Here is a 23,954-nt window from a genome sequence, read left to right as displayed (position 1 = left end):
TAAAGATGTGGCACATAAATACAATGGAATACTACTCAGCCATAAAAAGAAACGAAATTGAGTTATTTGTAGTGAGTCTGTCATACAGAGTGAAGTTAAGTCAGAAAGAGAAAAACAAATACTGTATGCTAACACATATATATGGAATCTTAAAAAAAAAAATGGTTCTGGGTCCTGGCCTAGGGGCAGGCCAGGAATAAAGACGCAGACATAGAGAATGGACTTGAGGACACGGGGAGGGGGAAGGGTAAGCTGGGATGAAGTAAGAGAGTAGCACTGACATATATACACTACCAAATGTAAAATCGATAGCTAGTGGGAAGCAGCTGCATAACACAGGGAGATCAGTTTGGTGATTTGTGACCATCTAGAGGGGTGGGATAGGGAGGGTGGGAGGGAGGGAGATGCAAGAGGGAGGAGATATGGGGATATATGTACATATACAGCTGATTCACTTTGTTATAAAGCAGAAACTAACACACCATTGTAAAGTAATTATACTCCAATAAAGATGTTAAAAAACAAAAGCAAAACAAACAAAAAAAACACCACTAAGCAGAGGGGATGCCAGATTCTAATTTGGTTCTGATTCTGACTCAGGTATGACCCAAGCCAGATACTTAAAATTTCTGTCTTGGTGTCAGCAGAAAAGTATACCTTGATTAACTTTTTTGATAGATACTAAGAGCTTCTCCTTTTACTACTACTAGATAGTTTTATTTTCTTAAAAAAAAAAATCATCATCCTGGGTAAATATTACTGATACTACTAATCCACAAGTTGAGCCCTTTTGGACGAACAAAGGCCACATCATCAACACGACTGGGCATTCTCAATCCTAGGTTCCTATAAACAAACCTGAAAGACATCAATCTGACAATACAAGTCTTAGGGGGTAATTATTTTGCTTCTAAAAGACTTGGAGTTTGTTTTTTAAATGATATCCCCACACATTTCTAATGTTTTCATTTAGAGAAAATCTTTTTTAAAAATGCACGCAATGAGGCTTTCAGTTACTACTGGATAATCAGCACATGACTGCATTTAAGTTTGGGTTTTACATGCAATTACAGACGAGTAACACTAAAAAACACTAAAAGCCCTGCTCAATCAAGGTTTCTCTTTATACAAGCTTACATATTATTTATTATTTTTTATTTATCAAGTGTTAGTGCTATCACTCTGCCCTTGGGTAGAGTTTATGCCAGTTCTGCTATTTCCCCCATAGGCTGCAGATGACATGATCACAGGGGATCTCAAAGTGAGGGGAAAAAAAGCTTCATATTTAAGATTTGGCCTTCCATTTACTGCATCTTTTCTGCCTAAAAAGAAAGTTTTAAACTTCCTGTTTTTAAACAGGAAGTACTATACTGAACAACAGATATTTCAGCACTCAGGTTTAGACTTTTTTGGTCAGCAATGTTTTATAATCAGTGTTCTAGAAAATACAATTCTTTATTCTCTATGCAATGAATATTTTCAATGACATAAGAAAGGACTAAAGGACTAGAAAATCTGCATTCCCTTTTGTAATATCAACTAAGTTTTTTCAAGATTACTTATTTATTTATTTTTTTGCGGTACGCGGGCCTCTCACTGTTGTGGCCTCTCCCATTGCGAAGCATAGGCTCCGGACGCGCAGGCTCAGCGGCCATGGCTCACAGGCCCAGCTGCCCCACGGCATGTGGGATCTTCCCGGACCAGGGCACGAACCCGTGTCCCCTGCATCGGCAGGCGGACTCTCAACCACTGCGCCACCAGGGAAGCCCTTATTTATTCTTTATATTTAGTTTTTGACTATCTTGATTTCAAATGATATAAAATTATTCTAAAGTTTTATTTTAGTTGAAGAATCAAAATTAATCCAGAAGATCAACTAGGCTCTCTGAACTAGTCACAGATACTCCCACTCACTAAAATGGAGCTCCATCAGAACAGGGACCCTATCAACCTTGTTCACAGCTGTACCCCCAGAGTCTCGCAGAGATAAAGCATGGTCCCCACTCTGTCCTTTCTTCTCCAAGCCTCCCACTTTACATTCCAAAGTGTTCATGGCTCCTCAAGAACAGCACGCCTTTACAAATGTCCCCTAACCTGTAATATAAGCCTGCCGTCTTTGTCTACTTGGTAAACATTTATTTATCAAAACACAGCTCAGAGATCTTCTTCTCTGGGAAGCCTTCCCTGGCACCTCATCCTCAAAGGGTAATCACGCCTTACTGTGTGCCATTTCTATTCCTTGTACATCTCTGTCCTGCTGCCCTCATCACATAATATTACAGTTGTCTGCTTCCAAGTCTGTTTTCTTATTGGCCTGTGACTTCCTTTAGGTGAGCCAAGAACATAGTGAAGATTTAATAAAAGCTGAAAAAGAGGGCATTTCTCAATGATCCACACAGTTAAACAAATAATTCCAGTAAAAATTACTATTAAATGAATTAATATTCTTAAATTATATGGCACTGAACTCAGTTACTTTACCTGTAAGGTCCTTTTCTCGAAACTGTATAATAGGTAGAACCATTGTGTCTGCCAACTGTTTAGCCAGCTCTGTATGGAGAACATTAAGCTGAAAGAAAGAGAAATCTACTGAAGAAAATTATACCCACTATTACTGACACTGTCTTATTTCACTGAGGGATCACACTGAACACATCCATGTGGTTAAAGAGCTCAGTTACACTTCCTTAGCAAATAAATACCCTTCACAAAGCAGTAAATGACATAAGCTAAGAGGTATTAAAAACTAAATGCAAGTTTCCAGCTGACCGGGGCATCAGTTAAGTTTGCTAAGAGTCTCCGAGCCCACAGTTATTGTTTGTTAACTGTGCAAGATGTGGCTCTGTGCTCTTGATGTGAGCCACACCCACCTAGACAGGGAGAAAGCTCTGATGTGCTGGCAGCACAGGTCAGCACTTTGCCGGGCCTCTGTGTGCTCCCACCTAAGAGGGGGCTGAAGTCACCCCTGAAAGACAGGCCTGCTGGGAACCTACTAACCCTGCAACTACAGACACTGGGGGCCCGGGAATTGCCGTGGAGAAAGAATGTTCCCCGCAGAAATAACTCAGCCAGATTTCAGACATCTGACCTTTCTGAGCACAAGAAAGCTGTATTCAAATGTGCTCCTCCTCACTAGATAATTTTAACAGCCCTTGATTCTTTCTCCCCTTCTACCTCAAGGCCTTAACTAAATCCTGCCTTTGTAAATCGTCTAGGAGAAATAAAAATGATCGCCATCAGCACTACCACTTTTGAGCTCTTTCTGTGTGCCGCCTCTACATGCTTTATAGCACTCAGTTCCCGCCTACTCTGTTAGACGGCTGTTAGTTATTATCCTCATTTTTACAGGAGGGCAAATAAATCGCCAAATCCAGCGAGCAACTAAGTGACACACCTGGGATTTTAATCCTGGGCTACTGGGATCCAAAATCTATGCTCTTTCCAACACACTGTTGGAAAGAGAGTGTGTCTTTCATGCTCACAAAGCTGCCACAACTTTAAACACGTGGTAGTCAGTAATGAACACAGTGCAAGGCCCAGACTTCCGGATATTGTGAGGGTGCTCTGGGATTCCTGCTGGGTATATAAGGGGAGGTCACCCAGCAGTCATCTTGTGGAGTAAACATTTGGCAAAGTTTTCTTTCGGCAGCGATAGCAGTCACGTGTCCGAATCCCCCTTCTGCACACGGATCTCCCCGCAACAGATCTGGTCCTTCAGGGTTGTGCTTGCACAGGCTGCTCTGACAAGCTTAAAGACTGGCTTCAGGTCAACCATCTGTCGGGCCAGGGAGTGACAGGCCAAGAAGTCAATGCTCTCCCTATCTTTCAATCAAGCCAAAGAATGGCAGCTTTTTCTGAGGGGAACACATGAAGACAGCCATGCCAAAACATGCATTAGGATATAATGTGTTAACTACTTTTCCTGAATAGCTTCAATAAGAAATGTACTGTTTTTTGTTTGTTTTTTTTTACTAACAGTTAATTAGATGAATTGGCTCTGCGCCGAATGCTCTGATATAATTATTTAATTTAACCTTTATAACAGCCTAATTTTGTAAAAAATTGTAAAAAACAAATTTTATAAAAAATTGTAAAAAAACAAAACTCAGAGAGGTTAAATGGTTTTCTTTCCAGTGGTTATGCACTTCAAGAATGGCAAACTTCCTAGCTACTCTACTACTGCTTCTTAAGGATCAAGTGGTCCATGTCACCAACTTTTTGCCTTGGGGCTCTGAGAGGTAAGGGATGATCACTTCCAAACACAGCACCTTTGCTGAGGAGAGTGCGAAGAGCACAGACCACCTCTTGGCACTTCAGTATCGTCACACAGAAAATGGGCATAACAGCATCTTCCTTGCATGGCTCTTTTGACGATAAAACAAAACATGAATAGGAAACACTCAGAGCAGAGGGCCTGACACATAGTGGGCAATGAAATCCATAATGTCAAAGATTTCCTGTCTCAGATGCACTAAAAGGAAGTAATCTAGAAACCTTGCTTTTGGTACAATCACCAAGGATAAAAAAATCTCTGTATGCCTAGGACATTGAATACCTGAATCTAATGCATTCTATTAAATATAAGCAACACAAATCTCTACTTTTAGTTGGATTTTTCAATTTCTGAGTCAAGTTACTTCTCTTGAAAAATTTTCAACCTGATGCAGGCCCACCTTTTGAGAAAACCACCTCAAAAGCTACTCCACTCTTCCCACCTGAGTTAACTGCTTTCCCTGGCTTAGGTCTTGACATCAAGAGGCTTGTTTAAAAACTCACAGTGTTAAGCTTCCAGGAGGCCATGACACTGCCTTTAAACCACAATTCTAGGCTTCCATCCTTCTGGAATGGTTCACCCCCCCACTAAAGGAACTGTCATTAGCTAATAGGCAAATGAAAAGATGCTCGACATAGCTAATTGTTAGAGAAATGCAAATCACAACTACAATGAGGTACCACCTCACACCGGTCAGAATGGCCATCATTAAAAAGTCTACAAACACTAAATGCTGGAGAGGGTGTGGAGAAAAGGGAACCCTCCTACACTATTGGTGGGAACGTAAATTGGTGCAGCCACTAAAGAAATCAGTATGGAGGTTCCTTAAAAAACTTAAAAACAGAGTTACCATATGACCTAGAAATCCCAATCCTGGGCATATATCCACAGAAAACTCTAATTCGAAAAGATACATGCACCCCAATGTTCACAGCAGCACTATTTACATGGCCAAGACACGGAAGCAACCTAAGTGTCCATTGACAGATGAATGGATAAAGATGTGGTGTGTACACACACACACACACACACACACACACACACACACACACACACAATGGACTACTACTCAGCCATAAAAAAGAATGAAATAATGCCATCTGCAGCAACATGGATGGACCTGGAGATTATCATATTAAGTGAAGTTAAGTCAGAGAGAGAAAGACAAATATCATATGATATTACTTATACATGGAATCTAAAACATGATACAAATGAACTTATTAACAAAACAGAAGCAGACTCACAGACACAGAAAGCAAACTTATAGTTTCCAAAGGGGAAGAGGGGAGGAATAAATTAGGAGTTTGGGATTAGCAGATACAGCCTACTATATATAAAGTAGATAAACAACATGGTCCTACTGTATAGCACAGGGAACTATATTCAATATCGTGTACTAAACTATAACAGAAAAGAATATGAAAAAAAGATACATATATCTGAATCACTTTGCTGTACACCAGAAACTAACATTGTAAATCAACTATATTTCAATAAAAAATTAATTCAAAAAAAAGAATCATCATTCCCACTTATGAAAATACAGCTCTGAGTAAATATCTTAAAGTAGAAATCCTGGTTTAGGGTTTTGACAACTAATCACATCTCCTGAGCAAATCTCCTCTAGTCAAGAAAACACATAACTTCAGTGGGTGTAGACTACTGCTTCTCCCCCTGGGTTATTCATTCACTGTTAATTAAGAAAAATTCTTCTCCCCACCTTCAAAAAAATTTACTTTCTGCTCCTCTCTAATTCCATTCTCCATTCATCCTCCTCCTCTTCTGGAATAGATATGCATCCATATTATCACACACTTCAAAGAGCCACAGCAGTGGGACAGAGGGCAAAGTTCACAAGGAAGTGGACAGTTTGTATCTATATCCCCGGTGCCTAGAATTGCATCTGCTAGATAGCAGGTGGTCAGTAAATGTTTGTTGAATGAATAATGCCTCGGTGAATGGATCTGTTGAATGAATGAACAGGCATCTGGTACAATTTCATATGAACGTTAATTTCTCATTTTATGAACTGAAGATAGCATTACGTTCGTATCAATGATTGCACAGTGAAATGGCACCTGTACATTGCCTTTTTTGCTTATTCTCTATGGTGATATTCTACTGTAGGTACTACACACTCCTTGGAAGGTGAAACAGTTCATACCTACCTAATTTGGCAGAGGGTTCTGCCCAACACCTGTAGCATCTGAGCTCATGTTTTTTACAATTACGATTTATGTACTTTTTCTATAACAATACCTGCTTTTCACAAATATTCCAAATGTATTATACAATACAGCTACAAAAACAGTTGTAAGAAATCTCTCTTTAGTGGGTTCAATCGCACTCCCCCCAAAGATATGTTTATACCAAACACCATGTGAATATCTGGGAAAAGGGTCTTTGCAGATTCAATAAAAGATCTCAAAAAAAGACCACCCTAGGTTATCCTGGTGGGCCCTAAATCCACTGACAAGAGCTCTTATAAGAAGAAAAGACACAGACAGAAGAGAAAAAACACGAGGGTGGCGTGGGGAGAGAAGGCCATGTGAAGTCAGGGGCAGAGACTGGAGTTATGCTGCCACAAGCCAAGGAACACCCAGAGTCACCAGATGTTGGAAGAAGCAACGAAGGATTCTCCCCTAGATCTTTGGAGGGAACGTGGCACTGCCAACAACTTGATTTCATACTTCAGGCCTCCAGAACTGTGAGAGAATAAACTTCTATTGTTTTAGGCCACCTACTTGTAATGTTATTACAGCAGCTCTGAGAAACTAATTCTCCCTCTTTAGGAAACTGAATTCTTAGAAGTCTTTCTTTCAGTCTATTGTTCATATATATACCAAAGCCTTTCCCCTCAAACCAGAAACAAATGGAACAGCATACAACCTCTTTTATGAAATGAACCTTGGAAGATAAGGTTGAGATACCTTCTCAGATATTTAAGTAGATATCTAAAAATAAAAAGTGGGCCAAAATAAAGATGAAAGAAAGTTCAAAAAAGAATCAAATAAAATGTTGCCATGTGGCTATCTTACCTCATCCACCACTTTGGAAAAGTAGTGGAGTGTAGAAATTACTTCTTCATCGCCTTTGCCAAGAGCAAAATTCTACCACCAAAGAAGAAAAGCAGCAGGTGTTAACTGAATGCTAGGGAATTCAGCACCATAGCGTTACCCCACAATACCCTGCCCTCCACCTCGACTTCCTCTCTTCTCCCAAGAGCACATCATGTCAGAGCGTCTGCGGAGAACTAGAGCTCTCCCCTTGTTCTGCCCCAGCCACACAGTCAACCGCCCTTCCCAGGCTATTCCTTTGTCGGTCAGCGCCCTTCTGTTGAGATATAACGGTATCTTTCAGTTTATTTCCTGGAATTCTTAGTGTTGATTCACTTGTATTCCCTCGGAAAATATGAACCCTCAGGGCAGTTGATTACTTCTGTAGGCTAATAAGAATACATCATAAAAACTTTGGGATAATCATCAGAATTTATCAGTGGATAGGAAAAGGCAAGACAAAAGAAAAAATGGAAATTGCCTATGGAAAAAAAGAAAGGAAGGAAGGAAGGTCTCTAAAGGTTGCCTCTAGAGAATTCCTTTATAAGAACTCCGCTTGAGTCCTAAGCACAGCATTATATGCCACATACATATCAAGTTACCTGTTTTTCATATGCCAGCAGTTGCTTAGAAAGCTGTTGAGTAGCCAGGCACATTTCATTCTGTAGGGAGAAGAGAAAAACAAGTAAGATTTGTCCAGTGCATACACAGTCACTGAAAAATGCCACCTCAGAGACTCACTTAAACATAATATGTATGTATCTGTAAAATAATAAAATATTTTGTTCAGAAATTATTTGGAAAACAAGACCAAAACAAATTAAAAGGTTAAAGCTTGCTTTTTCCTCCCCATCATTTACAAACTGACGTTCCTTCTGGTCATTCAGTCAGTAAACAAATGTAGTGAACAACTAACATGTGCCAAACCTCCAGCAAAGACGTGGTCCCTGCCCTCATGGGGTTTACTGGGGAAGCAGACACTAAAAAGTAGTTACAAGCATGAGAACCACAAAGGAAATACTGCGTGCAGTAGGAGGCTCTGACTGGAGGATCTGCATGGTCCTCAAGAAGACCATGGAAGAGATGTTCTAAGCAGACCCCTGGAGAAAGACCAGGAGCTAGCCATGGGGATGAGCTTTCCCCATGGGACAAGGGACAAGCATGTAGTAAAAGCACCCTGCCTGTCTGAAGAGCTGTAAAGCAGGGCATAGCTGGAACATGGGGTGCAAGGCGTGGAAATGAGACAAGCCTGGCAACATAGGCAGAGCAAGGGCATGTGGGGCTCCATGGCCCAGTTGCAGACTTTAAGTGCAGTGGGAATTTAAGCAACATTATGACACAGTCAGATTCTACCAAACTTATAGCACTAGGTCAGTAATGATGGATGGTAACACAGAAGCACAGCTACAATGCCTGGGAAGGCCCTTTTTGTGCTGTTTTTCACTGACCAATACTGTCCACTTTCTTCTTCTCATATTTATCCCTCTGATCTCCGGCTACACAGCAGCTGTCTACCACTATCCTCCCATCATCAATACATCCAGCCTAGAAAACGTGTCTTACGTTTCTAAAGCTCAGTTAAGGATTCTTTTCCAGTTCAGGGTGTATTCCTAAGAGAGGGAGGGAGCTACTGGGTCTGACCTGGAGCAGATAAGGGGAGGGCACTGGCCAGCCTTGGCCTCCACTTCCTTTCTAATTCCCCTGGGTTTGCTGTTCCTGAGGGGTAAGGCCTGAACTCTGCTGGAGCTTGTTTTATTTTTCATGGGCCTCCTTTGCAAGACCCATCAGAGCCTAATCCTATGTTTTTTGAGCCTTCTTTGCAGATAACTGGTCAGCCTGTTCCCTGACTTCCTTCATCTGCCCCAAGAAACAGCCATCAGTAGACCCTGAAACGTGGTGCTCTCTCTTCTCCCCCAGAATAAAGTCAGGCAAACATAATGATAATTCCTGGCTTTGGCACCCTACTGGGGTGCCACCACTTTGAAAACTAACCAGAGCTGGCAGTCACAAAGCCAAGAGGAGGGCAAACAAACAAGTCCAGAAGTACTATGTCCTGGATCTAGACAAGAGCATGCAACCATTACCTAGCACAGAGCAGGCACTCCACACATGTTTGATGAATGAAGGAACAAACAAGGTTAGAAGATTCATATAAATTTCAAGTTTTTAAACAATACCTGGAATCATAGTGTGAGGGGAGAAATACTTCTTAACCCTGTAAGGCAACATCACAAATGGTGGGAAATAAAATACAGAGTGGACCGGCATAAAGCAGTCAGCCAGGAAACAGCCAGTTGACCATCTTTAGCAGTGCTGTTTTGAAGATCAGGGCGCATGGGAACAGGGTCTTAGCCCATTCACTGAGCTGCTACCCTGCTGTATCAGAAAATCCCCATCTCCTCTTCTCTGAGTTCGCAGCAGTGCGTTTAAGATGGATTTGTTCAAGTTACCTTGGCATCTGCCTCCCCAAGCAGCCCCATGTAGACTATGATTTGCAGACCCACAGAATCATCCTAACAACAGCAGCTAACATTTACACAGCACTTAATTCATGCCAGATACCAACTAACTGCAATCCAGGCATTATGTCATTTAATTCTGACAACCCTGTCAGGCATGTTCTAATTAGTAACTCAATTTTACAGAAGAAATGGAGGCACAGAGATGTTAGGCCACCTGCCCAAGGTCACACAGCTAGTTAGTAGCAGGGCTGGGATGTGAATTCATGTCTGTCTAAAATCCACACTCTTAAACACTACTCTCTAAGATCCCAAGTCCTGCTAAGAGAAAAGACCTGAGAAGGCCATTGCCTTAGGCTAGAGTTGACAAACTTCTCCTGTAAAAGGCTAGATAGCAATTATTTTTGGCTTATGGGATATACAGTCTCTGTCACAACACAAGAGCAGCCATAAATAATTCATGAACAAATGAGTATGGCTTCGTTCCAATAAAACTTTATTTACAAAAATAAGAGGCCAGTCCAAGGGCTGTAAAGTACTGATCCTGCTTTAGACAGTAACTGTCTCAAAAGAGCTGTCCTCTGCCACAGCTCCCTCAGGAGGCTCTCCATGAAGCTACAATCCTTCAGATTCAAGAAGGATTGAATTCTACTCTTCTACTCTTCTAGTTTCTACTCTTCTAGTCCATTCTTTTCTTTATTTTAGCTAAGTCTAAAATATTACTCCCCCATATCTGTATTCTTTAGAGACCGGTCAACAGATACGATAACCGCCCTCCGTGCTTTCATAACAAGCAAGTGCCACAGGCTACTTGAATTCTTCTCTCCTTTAGAAGGTACTGGCAAGCACCCCACGTGTAGTGGACACACCTGCCAGGGAGCTGCTGGCATCCGACTGTGCCCAGGTCAATGGGGGGCACTCGTGTGCCATGCGCACAACTCCACTGAGGCCAGGAAGAAGGGGCACAGCACACAACAGACAACTGCTCCCAAAATTCCTGTGTACAGTGGACTCTGCCGGGTCTCCCCTAGAAATACTTTCTGAAAGTGCTATGTACTTCAGATGTGTGTGATTTCAGGCAGCAAGAGTCTGTTCTACCAGCATGATTCCACTGGGTACAAACAATACATGTACAAAATGGCCTGTCATCTGCCCTGAAAAGAAATGAACCTCTCCTATACAGAGCACTTGACATGAAAAGTCTTTTAAACTAGACCAACCTTAATCTTACTCACTGTAAGATTCTACTGTACACAAAGGTTTTATGAAATGCTTTACCTAATTAATACACACCCTGTGAGGTAAGCCTGCTTAATTATCTCTTCAATAAGACTTGCAAAACTGGAACTTGCGTGAAGAGTAAATATTAGCAGTAACAATAATAAAGATAGCTGCTAACATTTACTGAGTCTTTTTTAGGACCTGACATTGCTGTTAAGCACTTTTTATATATTATTACATTTAATTCTTACAAGGCACTTATGAGGCAGGGTATATTCTTACCCTCATTTTACAAATGAGGAGAAAAAGGTTCAGAAAGGATAATACCTTTCTATAATTACACAACTAGTAACTGGCAAGGCAACGATTCAACTCAGATCTGTCAGACTCAAAATCTAAAGTCCAAGTGCTTAACACCATACTATTCTGATCTGAAGTCCAAAACTGTATTTAATAGTACTGTACTCAGTGAGCAGGCCTCACAGGCGCTACAGATACCAGCATAAATCCCATACTTTTCTAGCTGTAGTCCAGCAAAAGTGGTGGCGTAAAATGTAGATTCTAAATGGAGTTCTGCGAGTAAGAGTCCGACACCCTGGAAAAGCTCTCTGGTTACTATCTATGCTATTGGGTACCTCACAGGAAGCCTTAAGAGATGACCTGACGAAGGGTTTACCGACAGAATATCCTATGTTCATCAGAGCTTCCCAAGGCTGGCGCCAAGGCAGAAAGACCAGTGGTTAACAAACCCGGAAGGAAAACTGAGCTCTGGGCAAAGGAATGTTTACCTTATGGTGGCACAGAGCGCTCGCTAACTGCAACTGTCACCTGAAACTACCCAAAGGCCTCTGGGCAGGAATGGAGAGGCCAGGAGCAGGGGCAGAGGAAATCCACTAGAGTCCGAGTCACAGTGTAGGCACTGCTTTGATCTAGGCTAAACAACTGGCCAGAAATGTTACCTAAAGCCAAGTGGCTGAGAGTCTGATTCATCACAGCACTACCCCAAAGCTGGGGTCAGGGGGTCGCACTGGATCAGGAGCCCCGGGGGGGGGGGGGCTGTGCACAGAGGGAGTGGCGAGGAATGTAGCAAGGACAGAGGCTGGAGAGCTGTGTTTGGGGCAGGCCGTATGGGGATGCTTGCTGAGGACTCTGACATTATTCTGCCAGCACCAGGGAAGCCCCAAGGAACTTTGGCAGGAGAATGACAAGGTCAGATGTGAGCAGAAGAAAAATCATGAATGGCTGTGGTGGAAAAAGAGGATGACGTGAGGGTCAGGAGACCACCTGAAGTCGAGTGAGAGAGAAAGAAGGCTGAGCCCAAGCCAGAAAGTAGCAGAGATATGCCTGGTATCGCTGAGGCAAAAACAACAGGCTAGAGTGAATGAGGAAGGAGGGGGAGTCCAAGACGAATGGACCCTAGACTGGATGACCCATGATGGCAGTGCACCGAGCTAAGGTGCTGACAACGGGACACAGATCTGGGAGGGACAATAAATCGCACAGAGGGGGTGTGCCGACGGTCTGGTCGAGGTGGCCCGGATGCAGTCTTTCATTTAACACCTATTTATCAAACACTGAGCAGGGCCACGGAAGGTGCTGGCCATTGGAGACAAAGACAATCTGCTCTCAGAGCTCACAGTGCACAGGGAGGAAAGAAAATCCCCCACTGTCCCTCAGTGCTCTGACCAACAAGAGTGCAGGGCATCTGGGCACACGGGTGAAGGGTGCTTTCGTCTGAAGGGAGAAAAGGAAGAAAGAAAAGGTGTCAGACACCTCGGACCTGAGGTCAGTCTTAAAAGCCATTTGCTGGGAAGGCCATTTGCCAGGGCAAGGGGTCCATGTGGAGTCCTGGAAGCAGGAAGGGCATAGCAAAGTCTCGAGATGTGCAGAGGGCCTGGCACATTCTGGAACAGCCAAAGACGAAGCTAGAGGAGTAGGCTGAAACTCAGCTCATGAAGAGCTTTGCGTGCCTTGATGAGGAGTTTTTACCTCTGCCTGTGGTTACAGGGAGCCACAGAAGCAGGTGAAGACAGGGAGGGAAGGGAGGTTTGCATGTGGCAGCTCGAGAGTAAAGGATGGACTGAAGGGGAAAACAAGCCCCTGACGACAGGAAGACTGCTTAGGACGGTGCTGCAATAGCCCAGGTAAGAGCTGAAAACTCACTCTCCACAGTGACAATAGGCAAAAGTCGTTTGGAATAAGGACCTAGAGACGAGGGCTAGAAATAGATTCTGAATGGCCAGGCTTTGCTGAAGAAGTGACCTTGCCCAGGAAATGAGTAGAGACTAACCAGAGAAGGACTCCTGTGGAATTTTGGAGAACACCAAGACTTAAGGGGCAGGCAGCATAAGGGCGCCAGGAAAGGAGAAAAATCAAGAATGGTGGGTAGAGACTCGGGACAGACACTGTCACAGGAACCAAAGAAGGACAGTTTCGAGGGGGTCATTGTTAATAGCATCCGGTGCTACCTGGGATGGAGGGTGGAGAGAGGCTATGAACCAGGCATTAAGCAGCCTGTGCTGCCAGTGGGGGATCGAGCCCAGACTGAGGTACCTGAGGAGCAAATATCAACTACACAGTGAGGAAGTGAGCAATGTACAGACTGCTCCTTCAGGAAGGTCAAGATCAGAGGACCAAGCTTCTATTTAACCCAACTAGCAGTCCCAGGGTACAGTGCTATCATAACTACTATTATTCTAAGGCTTAGAAGGTGGTTACGTTAACAGTGAGCACTTCGTGCCAGGGACTGATCTTATACTTTACAGGTATTAGTTCTAATAACAACCTATGAGGTGGGTATTATTATGGCCTGTTTAACCAACAAGGAAACTCAGGCAATCACGTGACTTGCCCGAGGTCACACAGCAAGTGGCCAAGTCAAGACTGGAACTCAGATCTGATGCATCTAAGGTCACATACTTAACCTCATACCTAATGAATGAGCCTGGCCCAGAATAATCTTCCATACTAATCTGAAAGCCTTCAATGGCAGAATGAGGGAAGGCTGTAGATCCCACATGCAAATCAAGTGCAAAAACTCAGGTCTCTGAAGGTGCTTCCAGAAACCACTCAGGGGCTCTCTACTCCCAAATGCCTTAAGCTACACACATATTTCTCTGTCCCTGTCACAGAAACCTCAATTTGACTGTTTTTGAGAGCTGTTAAAATGCACTGATTGAAACCATTATGGATAAAAACCAATTAAACAAGGGAAGTTACTCTGGGATACAAAAAGGAGCTGGCTCCCACCCATAACACACTACAAAGCTGTTAGGCTGATAAGTGTGGGTGTTCTATGGTGACAAGAACAACCTTTGAAGACTCCCACTTCCTTAGCCTCTGCTGCCATTTCTAGAGACCAGTATGTCAAAAGAGTACAGCAAAGGGGTTCAGAGTGACAGTGGAGGTTTTGGAGTCAAAGACCTGAGTTCAAATTCTGTTCCTGCCACTCATCAGCTGTGTGACCACAGGCGAGTTACATAACCTCTCTTATATAATAATACCTCTCCTTTATTGTGAAAGCTAAATGAGATTATACACAGGTGGTGCCTTGCCTAGTGTGTGGTATGTTTATGTGCCTAATAATATTTTTATTATTAAAATATACAGTTCTGATCCTGTCTGCCTCCCAAATCCTTCTCTCTCCCCTATCACAAGCTCACACTCCTGGATGCCCACTACTCTGTTTCCCAAGAGGAACATTAACTTATTTAGCTTGATATCTATATATATTATCATTTCTAAAGAAAAATATTTTCTTCTTTATAATACCAAATGTATGCATATCTTCCCTTCAAGGTATTTTACTCCTATCCCCTCCCACGGTCTCACCCCAGTTTGAAAAGATACTACTCCCAACTCCAATGCGGGCTTTTACATTTCAGGATCAGGAGTTCTGCACTCCCAAAGGTCTGGTTCAGAGCAGCTGCAGAGATGAGACTGTGTTTGTGTAAGCCTGCTTTGCTGAAAGGAAGTGAGAGAGCCTGAACCACGGTTCTCACTTCGAAAAATTCCATCCAAAATGTACTTAAAAAAAAAAAAAATCAACAAAACAAACAAAAAATTCCATCCAGACTGAAGGCACCAACTACAGAGGCTTGTCATCTTTTGGAGGAGAAAGACAGGTTCCAGGAGATGCCAGGTTTCACTAGTACTGCTAGGAACATCATTTGACCTTCCTGTTCTTCTCAGACAATACAATGTCTGAGAGGAGAAGTAAGAAATTTACGTAAGTAAATTTCATTGTAAAACCCTAAAAAATCCATTTCGAAAAGATTTTTTAAAATTTTAACCTCTCTAGGAAAGAAACAAAATCACGGTAGATATACAGAATCAAAACAAGTATACCAAATGTATTAAATGCAAAATTTGAATAAGTACTGAATAAGTATACCCATGCATCTATTCAGACACTATAGAAGTTTTAAATTTAGTCAATAGTTTGAAAGATAGCAGAGCTTTCTAAGTAACCCGTCTCTTGCTGCATGAGAAGTGTGTACGGCTTCCTTCATTCAGATGACCCATGATGGAGTACTCAGTTCCCCCATGTGCAAAGGCACATCTGACAATTAGGAGACCAGATGTGACCAGGGACTGCTGTAAAATGCTGAAAACAGCTTATAGCCTATAGCTTCATTCTACTGCTTAAGCCAAATAAAATTTAAAATCTCCCCCAAACTAGCCAAAATCAGCAAAACTGTTTGTTCACAGAACTTTCCTCTAGTTCTTTTTACTCTTCCTCTTTCTAAAACTAAGGTCCAAATAGTATTCACTATATCAGAATCCAGAAACTTACCATGTGGCCTGATTTTAAGTATCTTTTATGAACATTTATCATTTATCAGTAGCATAAATCTGGTTTAAAAAATATAATAATGAAAAACAACATCTTACTAAGTGCCTCTGTTTTTAAAAATGAAATTATAAAACTCTATTAATCCAATTTAACACAACTAGGTGTAAAATATTTAAGGAAGAATGTTAAATAAAAGCAGGTAAACATAACTTTGGGGGAAAAAGTTGAATGAAAACATTGGTAACTCTTTTCTTTCTTTCTTTCTCTTTCTTCCCACCCTCATACATATAAACAAACTGATCAAAGAGGAGTTAGAAAGTTTTCTTTTTAATTTAATTGAAAAGAAACAAAACAAAACATGTTCAAATGAACCTGAAAAACAACTGACCCTGACCCAGCCGACCTGAATGCCACTGACCACTGCTTGTATCTGTCACTGAGTGGGCAGCACTAGCCAGACGTTCTTGCTAGCTTCTGCTGCAGGAAATGCCGAGGCAGAAGGAAGGGCTTCTGCCAGTAACCCATGTGATGATCATGTGATGTGAAGTAAAAGCTGGTTACAGCTTCTTGGAATGCAAGACCCACTTAATTTTGGCAAAATGCAGTTTTCTGGCTCAAAAGAAAAAAACGCATAAGAGAGCATCTGGACATCTCCAAGTAAATGATTCTGACAGACATGGAAAGGCAGAACAGAGACTCTTGGGAGTGGTGGAGTCACAGTCCGTAAGTCTTGGGACTCTTAAACATGAGAAAAATCATTTAATAACAATATTCAAACTACTAAAGAGCAGGTATAAGCTCAGTAAAAAATTTTCTGTTCTCTTAAATTTTGAATCGTTAGGGAAAAATACAAAAACATGTAATAGAAATAAATAGGGCTTTAAAAAATCGACAAAGTATGTCCCAGTTTTTAAATGTTTTACCTAAACAAACGAGCAAAATCACAAATGTGCACATGATTCTTTTGGTCGTTAAAATTAGTTCCAATTAATCAAGTTACACTTCTATAATACAGTAGTTTGCAAATATCTATCTCCAGCCTGAACTCTGGACCTGAACTTTCAACAAGATCTCTTTCCCCACTCTTATGTCCCATGGACACCTCAAAATCAGCCTCTCAAGAAAGAATTAAGGGGAATTCCCTGGCGGTTCAGTGATTAGGACTCTGCACTTTCACTGCCAAGGGCCCAGGTTCAATCCCTGGTCAGGGAACTAAGATCCTGCAAGCCATGGTGCGACCAAAAAAAAGGAAAGAATTAAGATTGACATCCCTGCCATTCCTGCCACTGCCACACACACACACACACCCTGCTCCTCTTCCTGTATTCTCCCAACTATGCACCCTGTTATTGAAGTCAAAGACGTGGGCATCATTCTTGATTCATCCTTCACCCATCCAACCCCTTCACATAGAATCAGTCACCAATCCACTTCTTCCCAATTCCACTGCCGCTTCCCTAGCTCAGGCTACCACCCTTATGCTTAGTAGTTAATTGTTTGGGCTTTGGCTTCAGGTTGACTTGCTCTACCATGTATTAATGGGGTGGAATTGGAAAGTCCTTCATCATCAGAATCCTTAAATCTCCTGACCTATAAAATGAAGATATAATAACAACAGCCACCTCAGAGTTGTTAGGGAATTGAAGTGAACTGATTACATGTAAAAGCCCCTGAAACGGCACCTGGAACCTATGAAGTATTCAATAAGTCTCAACTATCATAATCATCCTCCTTTTGGGTGCCCAGCACAATTCCTCCAGGTTAGGTGACCCTTCTCTCCTAGCACCTCTAACACTCTTTGGTAATTATTTTTGTCTGTCTCCCAACCCAGTTGTAAGCTCCCTAATGGCAAGAGCTGAGTTTTTTCCCCATATAGGATATGAATGAATGATTAATAAAACCATGATAATAAATGATTATATATGAATATTAAGAGCTATGTAAAATAAATGAGTATACATGATTATTGATATATTATATTATTATTATACACTGAATGTGGTATTTATTTAGAGATCGTCAATGAGAAAAAGGAAAATATTAACAGATACAGGCTTAAGTCAGCAAGGAATCAATAATGAAAAGTATCGGTTGCCATAATATTTTGATGTGTAACATAACAAATTTTATTTTTAAGTAACTCACAAGTTTTCTCTTAGAAAGTAACATACATGGGCATTTCTTGATCTTAAAAAGATCCACTTTTGCTACTCAGCAATTTATTTTCCATGGTTTTGCAAGGCAGAGATATTTGTTCCTCAAAACAAAGAAGCCACCCAACAGTTCCAGAACTGTGACTCAAGTCTTTTCAGAGGAAGCCCTTGAAAAAACATCTCTACTCGCCTGCACTGACATCTAAGACTGACCATTTATGAGAAAGACAAAGAGCCATGCCTTAGAATACTGAACCCACTCATTCACAAGTAGGAAGAGGAGACTCAAATGTTTCCCTTTGGAGTAGAATTTTTTAAAAATTAAAAAGCAGTTATGTGGTACCTTTCTACTGGGTCTACTAGTTACAGAAAAATTACCCTATTTCTTAACCTGTGAAAATGAACTGTCCTCAGTTTTTTGAGGTGAACAGAAGAGAAAAACAATTGTGATTTTATTTCAAAAGTTTAAATGGTGGTGTTCTGACTCAAATCTCTCAACCTCCTGAGAGAAGTTCAAGGTGGGCAGAGGGCTCCCACTCTGTTCCTCTCCAGGTGAGGGGGCAGGAGGATACCTGGGCTCCATAGACGCGTTGCATCGCCTGGAGCAGCTGGTTGGTATAATCCGTGAGAGTGCCAGCATCTTCTTCAAATACACTCAGTAAAGAGCGAGTCTGCAAGAAAAGAGGTCAATTTTATTTCTAAGTGGAGAAGTTACAATGGAGGTAAAACAAACACACGCACACAGAGATATGGGGAGGGAAGATGTCTGTTGTCTGGCTTTACTTTTTTATTGCTAATACTAATATAAGCTGATTCCTAGAGCTTTAATTCAGAACTTCTTTTCTAATCCTTTAGACTACATTGCGAGGGCAAACTGAATACAGTTTGAGTACTGGGGCCAGGGAAAGAAAGCCAATTTTTAAAGGGTTAAGAAGACTCAAGGGCTATTATGTGTCTTGACGTTAGCCTCTACCTAAGTACCAGTAAAGTCCATCCAATAAAATAAGTGTTAAAAAGGGCAGTCTCTCCCTTCAAGCCCATAAACTGAACTCAATGTCTGGCCTGTCTGTATACCTGGGGTGTGGTCACCCAGCACTGCATCATCACAGCAGTTAACCATCTGTCCGGTTTTCTGCAATCCTGGAAGTCTTGCAGGGGTGTGTCATTCTTTCCACTTAAGATACTACAGTCAGGCTCCATGTCTTTCGTCATATTCTATTCAACCAATTTTCAAACTCATGACCAGGAAATTTCATGTACCATGGGCCCACCAGTGGAAGCTCTGGGCACAAAACTCAAATAGCAACTTAAGAATGCTAGCTCAGTTCCTTTGGGAAGACTACTCAGTGCTTCGAGAGCAGCTGAGCAATGTCTTAGATGAAAGGTATTTCCTCTCATTTTCATGCGTAGTGCCTGATACTCTGAGCACTAAAGAAATATTTATATATTGGACGGTGCCTAAAGAAGTATCAAGGGACCACATAAGAGACCATATCTATTCAAGGGACTTTTGTTAATGTGTCCAGCACAGTGGGAATTTAAAATACTACATTAGTGATAATGGGATCTACATTTCAGAAAATAACCCATTAGGCATAGAATGGAGAGTAAGCTATAGAAATGTCTTTAATGAGATGATACCAAAGGCACCTTACAAAGAACAATCCATTAAGGTTCGTTATTTTCCTGCAAATGAATTTCAATTCCTTCTTTCTTTTTCTAACCTATCTCAGGTAAGAGAATAATAACTGACCCAAAAGCACCCCCATAAACTGGAAGAGGAACCCCGACGTTTGAATCATTCTACCTTTGATTTTGTTGACAAACTCTGGTGGACTTCACAGTAGTACATGCTTATCCTGGTTTTGCCCGAGGTCTTTAAGGCTAAAAATACCTGCTCTCAGACCAATGTACTCTCTTCAGTACCAATTCTTATCAACAGAAGGATCAGAACAAACAAAACAAAAATCATGGATGTGACCCACTGGATCTCATAACCCATTAATGGATGTCAATGAGTAGGTGAAAAACATTGGTTTAGAATTCTTTATTACATCTCTTTAAAATACACTACTTGAAAAACAAAGATTGTTAAAAGACGTTTTGAGAACCTACAGTGATTGGTCTATCACTCTACATTCATTCATGTATATACTTCTGCCTTCATCCAATATTTGATGAAACGTTGTGTTGGGATCTGAGATTCAAAGGTGATCAGAACCAACTCTGTCTTCCAGGAGCTTACAGTCTACTGGGGCCTCTCAAAGGATCTGGGATCCCCTTGGGACCGTGTCAATCCTGGGTCCAAATTTAGGCTCTAACACTAATTTGCAGGGAACACTAGAGGTAATGAATTACATAAAGTGCCTACCAGTGCCTAATACACAGATGATGCTGATTATGAAGAAGATAATGCACTTTGCTTATAACATGTTGGACACTAAGGGTTTCACATGTTACGATTTCATTTCAACACTAAAGCAACACTATTATCTACACAGTTATCTATAAATGTCATCTAATAGGAGAGAATCTTTTGGTATTTGTGGTGCCAATGCTGGAGAAGTCCTTCTATGTTTATGATGATTCTCGTTCCTTTCTTTGCTATAACAGTATATCTAAGAGAATGAAAAAGAGTGATACAACTGGATTGAGGATATTTAATTTTTTAAATACTACTGATGTCCATTTAGTTGAGTCCTATTTATTGTTTTTAATACTCTTAGAAATAAAATACATAGAATGGAAAATGAGCCACAGGATGAAAAGAGAGGGCTTGTATAAATGTCCTCCATAAAGAGAGTAGAAAGAAAACTAAAACTACCATTTACTCTGTACTTCCTATGTGTCCGACACTGTGCTGAGCACTAAATATTACTTCATTTAATCCTTCTGACAATTTTATGAGGTAGACACCACAGTTACATTAATCCCATTTTAGAGACGATGAAACTGAGGCTCATCAAGGTTAAGAAACTTGCTCAACCTCCCACAGCTGGGAAGCAGCAGGGTTGCAATGTAAACCCAGGTCTGGCTGGTACCAATGGCCATGCTTTCTCCACCGCAGGAGGCTGCATCCACCACCTAGCAAAGGTGGGTCTCATCAGTGGGCATGCTCTTTGGCCCACAGCCCACCATTCTGTCTGGAGGCAGGATGCTGACTGCTTGGAGCTGACTTCTCTTGGGTCATCCTACTATCATGCTCTCACCTGTGATAACTGCCAAAACTACATCACAAGTTTTTTTTTCTTTATATTCTGAACATGTTTACCATGACATCCATTGGAACTGACAAAAACACTCCCGTCTTCCCTTTCTAACTTAACTAGGCCATGATCATCCTTGAAAAAAAATATACCCAGCTATCTCAGACACTGTTTTAATATCCACATTTATCAGCTCCGCATCTGCTTAAACATATTTGGAAGAACAAGAATGTTCGGAGACCTAAAGAAGGAATAAGACCAAGGACCAGGCAGGTATACCAGTTGCTCGAAAGTTCCACAAAAAAAATCCGAAAGACTGGTGCATATCACTTATAAAGACAATAACAGCAATCATTTATGGAGTTACTATAATATGCAGGCATGAAGATACTTTACATATGTTATTTATTCTTCATAAGAATTAAGCAACTATTTTTATTCTAATTTTACCCATGTTGAAACACAAGCGGTTGTGTTTGAGTAACCTGCAGAATCAAGATTTAAATTCCATCCTTTTTCTACTACCCTACACTCTCAAGAGTATGCATGGACAGAAAAACGAAACCAAACACCTTAGCCTTAGCTCCACATTACCCTCTATCTTAGAATAAAGAAACTGGGTGTCATCTAATAAACTAGTTCTAGACATTTTTCACTCCTAAGAATAGCATCTAGTTATATAATGGCACAATTTTAACAGCTGTGATTGTAAAATATACAGACGCACACACACGTGTATATTTTATATATATTTAAATATATTTTAAATGTTTTAATATTTATCATATATAAGTATAAATATTATACATATATATATTTTTTAAGGTAAAAACAATTAAAACTCTTATTCCCATAGTGTGGGAGAGGGAGAGAAATGTCTCAGTAGAACCAAGCCTACTGAAAGGAAAATGTATCATAAACAAAGAGTACAGCAGGACAAAAGCCCTCCACAATGAAGACAAAACCACTAGGTAATGTTTTGAGGCATCCTGCTTGAGTTAAAAAAGGCCTGGTTTCCCAGCTGGACCTCTCACTGAATAATCTCAGAACTTAATCTTTAAATTCTCTGTGCTTCAGCTGTGCCAACTGCAAAGGAAACAAACAAATATCGTAACAAAACAGCAAGCAACAGTGCTACACTTTATCTCAAAAGCACACTACTTACAGGAAAGAGAATAAGCCCCTGGAGAGGTGTGAACTGCAGCAGCTCAAAGCAGCATTTGTGTTCCTATCACAGCAGCATTCACACAGTACTGCAACTGCTGCTTTCCTCATCTGTCTCCCAGAACAGACTGTGAACCAGCGGAGGGAAGGCATTCTTATCTTATTTGTCATTACATTCCCAGCATCTAGCAGCACCTAGCGAGGAGCAGAGGCTCGCAAACAGCAATGGAGACAAGTAGCTTAATCCCTAAAACATTTCATCTTTCATACACCAGAGGTAACCAGAAATAATACATGTATGCACAAAGACTTGTCTTATAATACACTGTGCAGCACTGTGAACTTAAAAGGGCATGAATAGATGTGTATAAGGTCAGTCAACTGCTATTCAGCTCTTCTTGGGTCACTGAGCTCAAATATAAAAGCTTTTGTGTTCATTTAATGAATCCTGTGCAACCAGGTTACTGGAGCAACCCTCATAAATACTCTACATAAAACAAGAGGAAACAATAGATGGTTTCTTAAGATCACTTCCTTTTAGTGAAACATTTTAGGTCACTGATGACAGAAAAGCCAGGTGCTAGGTAGCTGGGCTAACTTGAACAACATAGGCCGACTGCCTGGGTTCCAATCCCGGCTCTGCCACTTGATAATGTATAATCTTGGGAGCAAGTTATTTAACTTCTCAGCTCCTTGGTAATTTTAATACCGTACCTACTTCAAAAGACTGTTGAAAGGATTAGCTAAGTTAACATATGTAAAGCACTGAGAACAGGGCCTGGCACATAAAAATGCATGTATGACACAGGTGTTTGCTATTGCTTTTATTCTTTACAGATAAAACTAAGGAGTTGGATTAGATTCCTTCCAGTTACAAGTCTATGAATCTCCTTGGCAGTAAAGCTGCATTAGGCACATACCCCATACAAAAGAGCTAAATATGTTTTGATGGTTATCAAGGACCTTCCTGGAAGTTTGCTTCCATTCAAACCTCACCAAGAACCCTCACAGGGTGACACCCACGTCTCAAAAGCAATGACAAATTCCCTACATAAAGAGGAACATTAAATAGAAATGACAATGCCTCTTAACCTCTTCTTCCTCATACAAGCTCAGTTACAAATCATGCAGATATGTTAGACTTGTAAGCCCCTTAAATATTATCTGCTCCGTGACCCTCATTCTGCAGATGAGAAAACCCAGCCAGTCACAGGATGAGGATGAGTGACTTGCCCAAATCAAATGATAAGTTAGTGTTAGAGCCACAATTAGGACCCAAGTGGCCTGACTCGTTTGCCAGTCCGCTGTCTCGTACCTCATTGCTGAGCACATCCTATAAACAACTCAGAACCAGTGCCTATTCACTGATGTGAGAGCCAAAAATTCCAAATGTAACTCCTCTGTGAAGGCAACATGGAGAATCAGTTAGTGCCACTTCTTTAACCTGGCTCAGCCATCACCATGTCCAGTTAGGAAAGCAATATATCTTTGCACCTCAGTTTCTCCAACTACAAACCAAGTGGAAACCCCTGTTCAAAATGATATCATTAGAAATTCCACAATATTATCTTCAGATCGCACGCAACAGGTGTGAGGATGGACAAAATGACTTCTACCCAGGGTT

The 23,954-nt window shown here is 41.2% G+C and overlaps 1 protein-coding gene across 6 annotated transcripts in view; it reads right to left on the bottom strand.

Moving 5' to 3' along the window:
* Window positions 1-23,954, bottom strand: part of APPL2 (adaptor protein, phosphotyrosine interacting with PH domain and leucine zipper 2) — a 58,944-nt gene that overhangs the window by 27,672 nt on the left and 7,318 nt on the right. For all 6 annotated transcript variants that reach the window (XM_079936179.1, XM_079936180.1, XM_079936181.1 and 3 more), the window contains 4 exons: window positions 18,533-18,631; window positions 7,935-7,994; window positions 7,315-7,386; window positions 2,482-2,569 (listed from right to left, as the gene is read on the bottom strand). In XM_079936179.1, coding sequence (XP_079792305.1) covers window positions 2,482-2,569; window positions 7,315-7,386; window positions 7,935-7,994; window positions 18,533-18,556 — 244 coding nt within the window. In that variant the 5' untranslated portion in view covers window positions 18,557-18,631. The remainder of the gene's footprint in view (window positions 1-2,481; window positions 2,570-7,314; window positions 7,387-7,934; window positions 7,995-18,532; window positions 18,632-23,954) is intronic.

The sequence above is a fragment of the Stenella coeruleoalba genome (assembly GCF_951394435.1).
Source record: "Stenella coeruleoalba genome assembly, chromosome: 11".
Lineage (NCBI taxonomy): Eukaryota > Metazoa > Chordata > Mammalia > Artiodactyla > Delphinidae > Stenella > Stenella coeruleoalba.
Note: the sequence above shows the minus strand (reverse complement) of the source record. Positions and strands in the feature narration are given on the sequence as shown.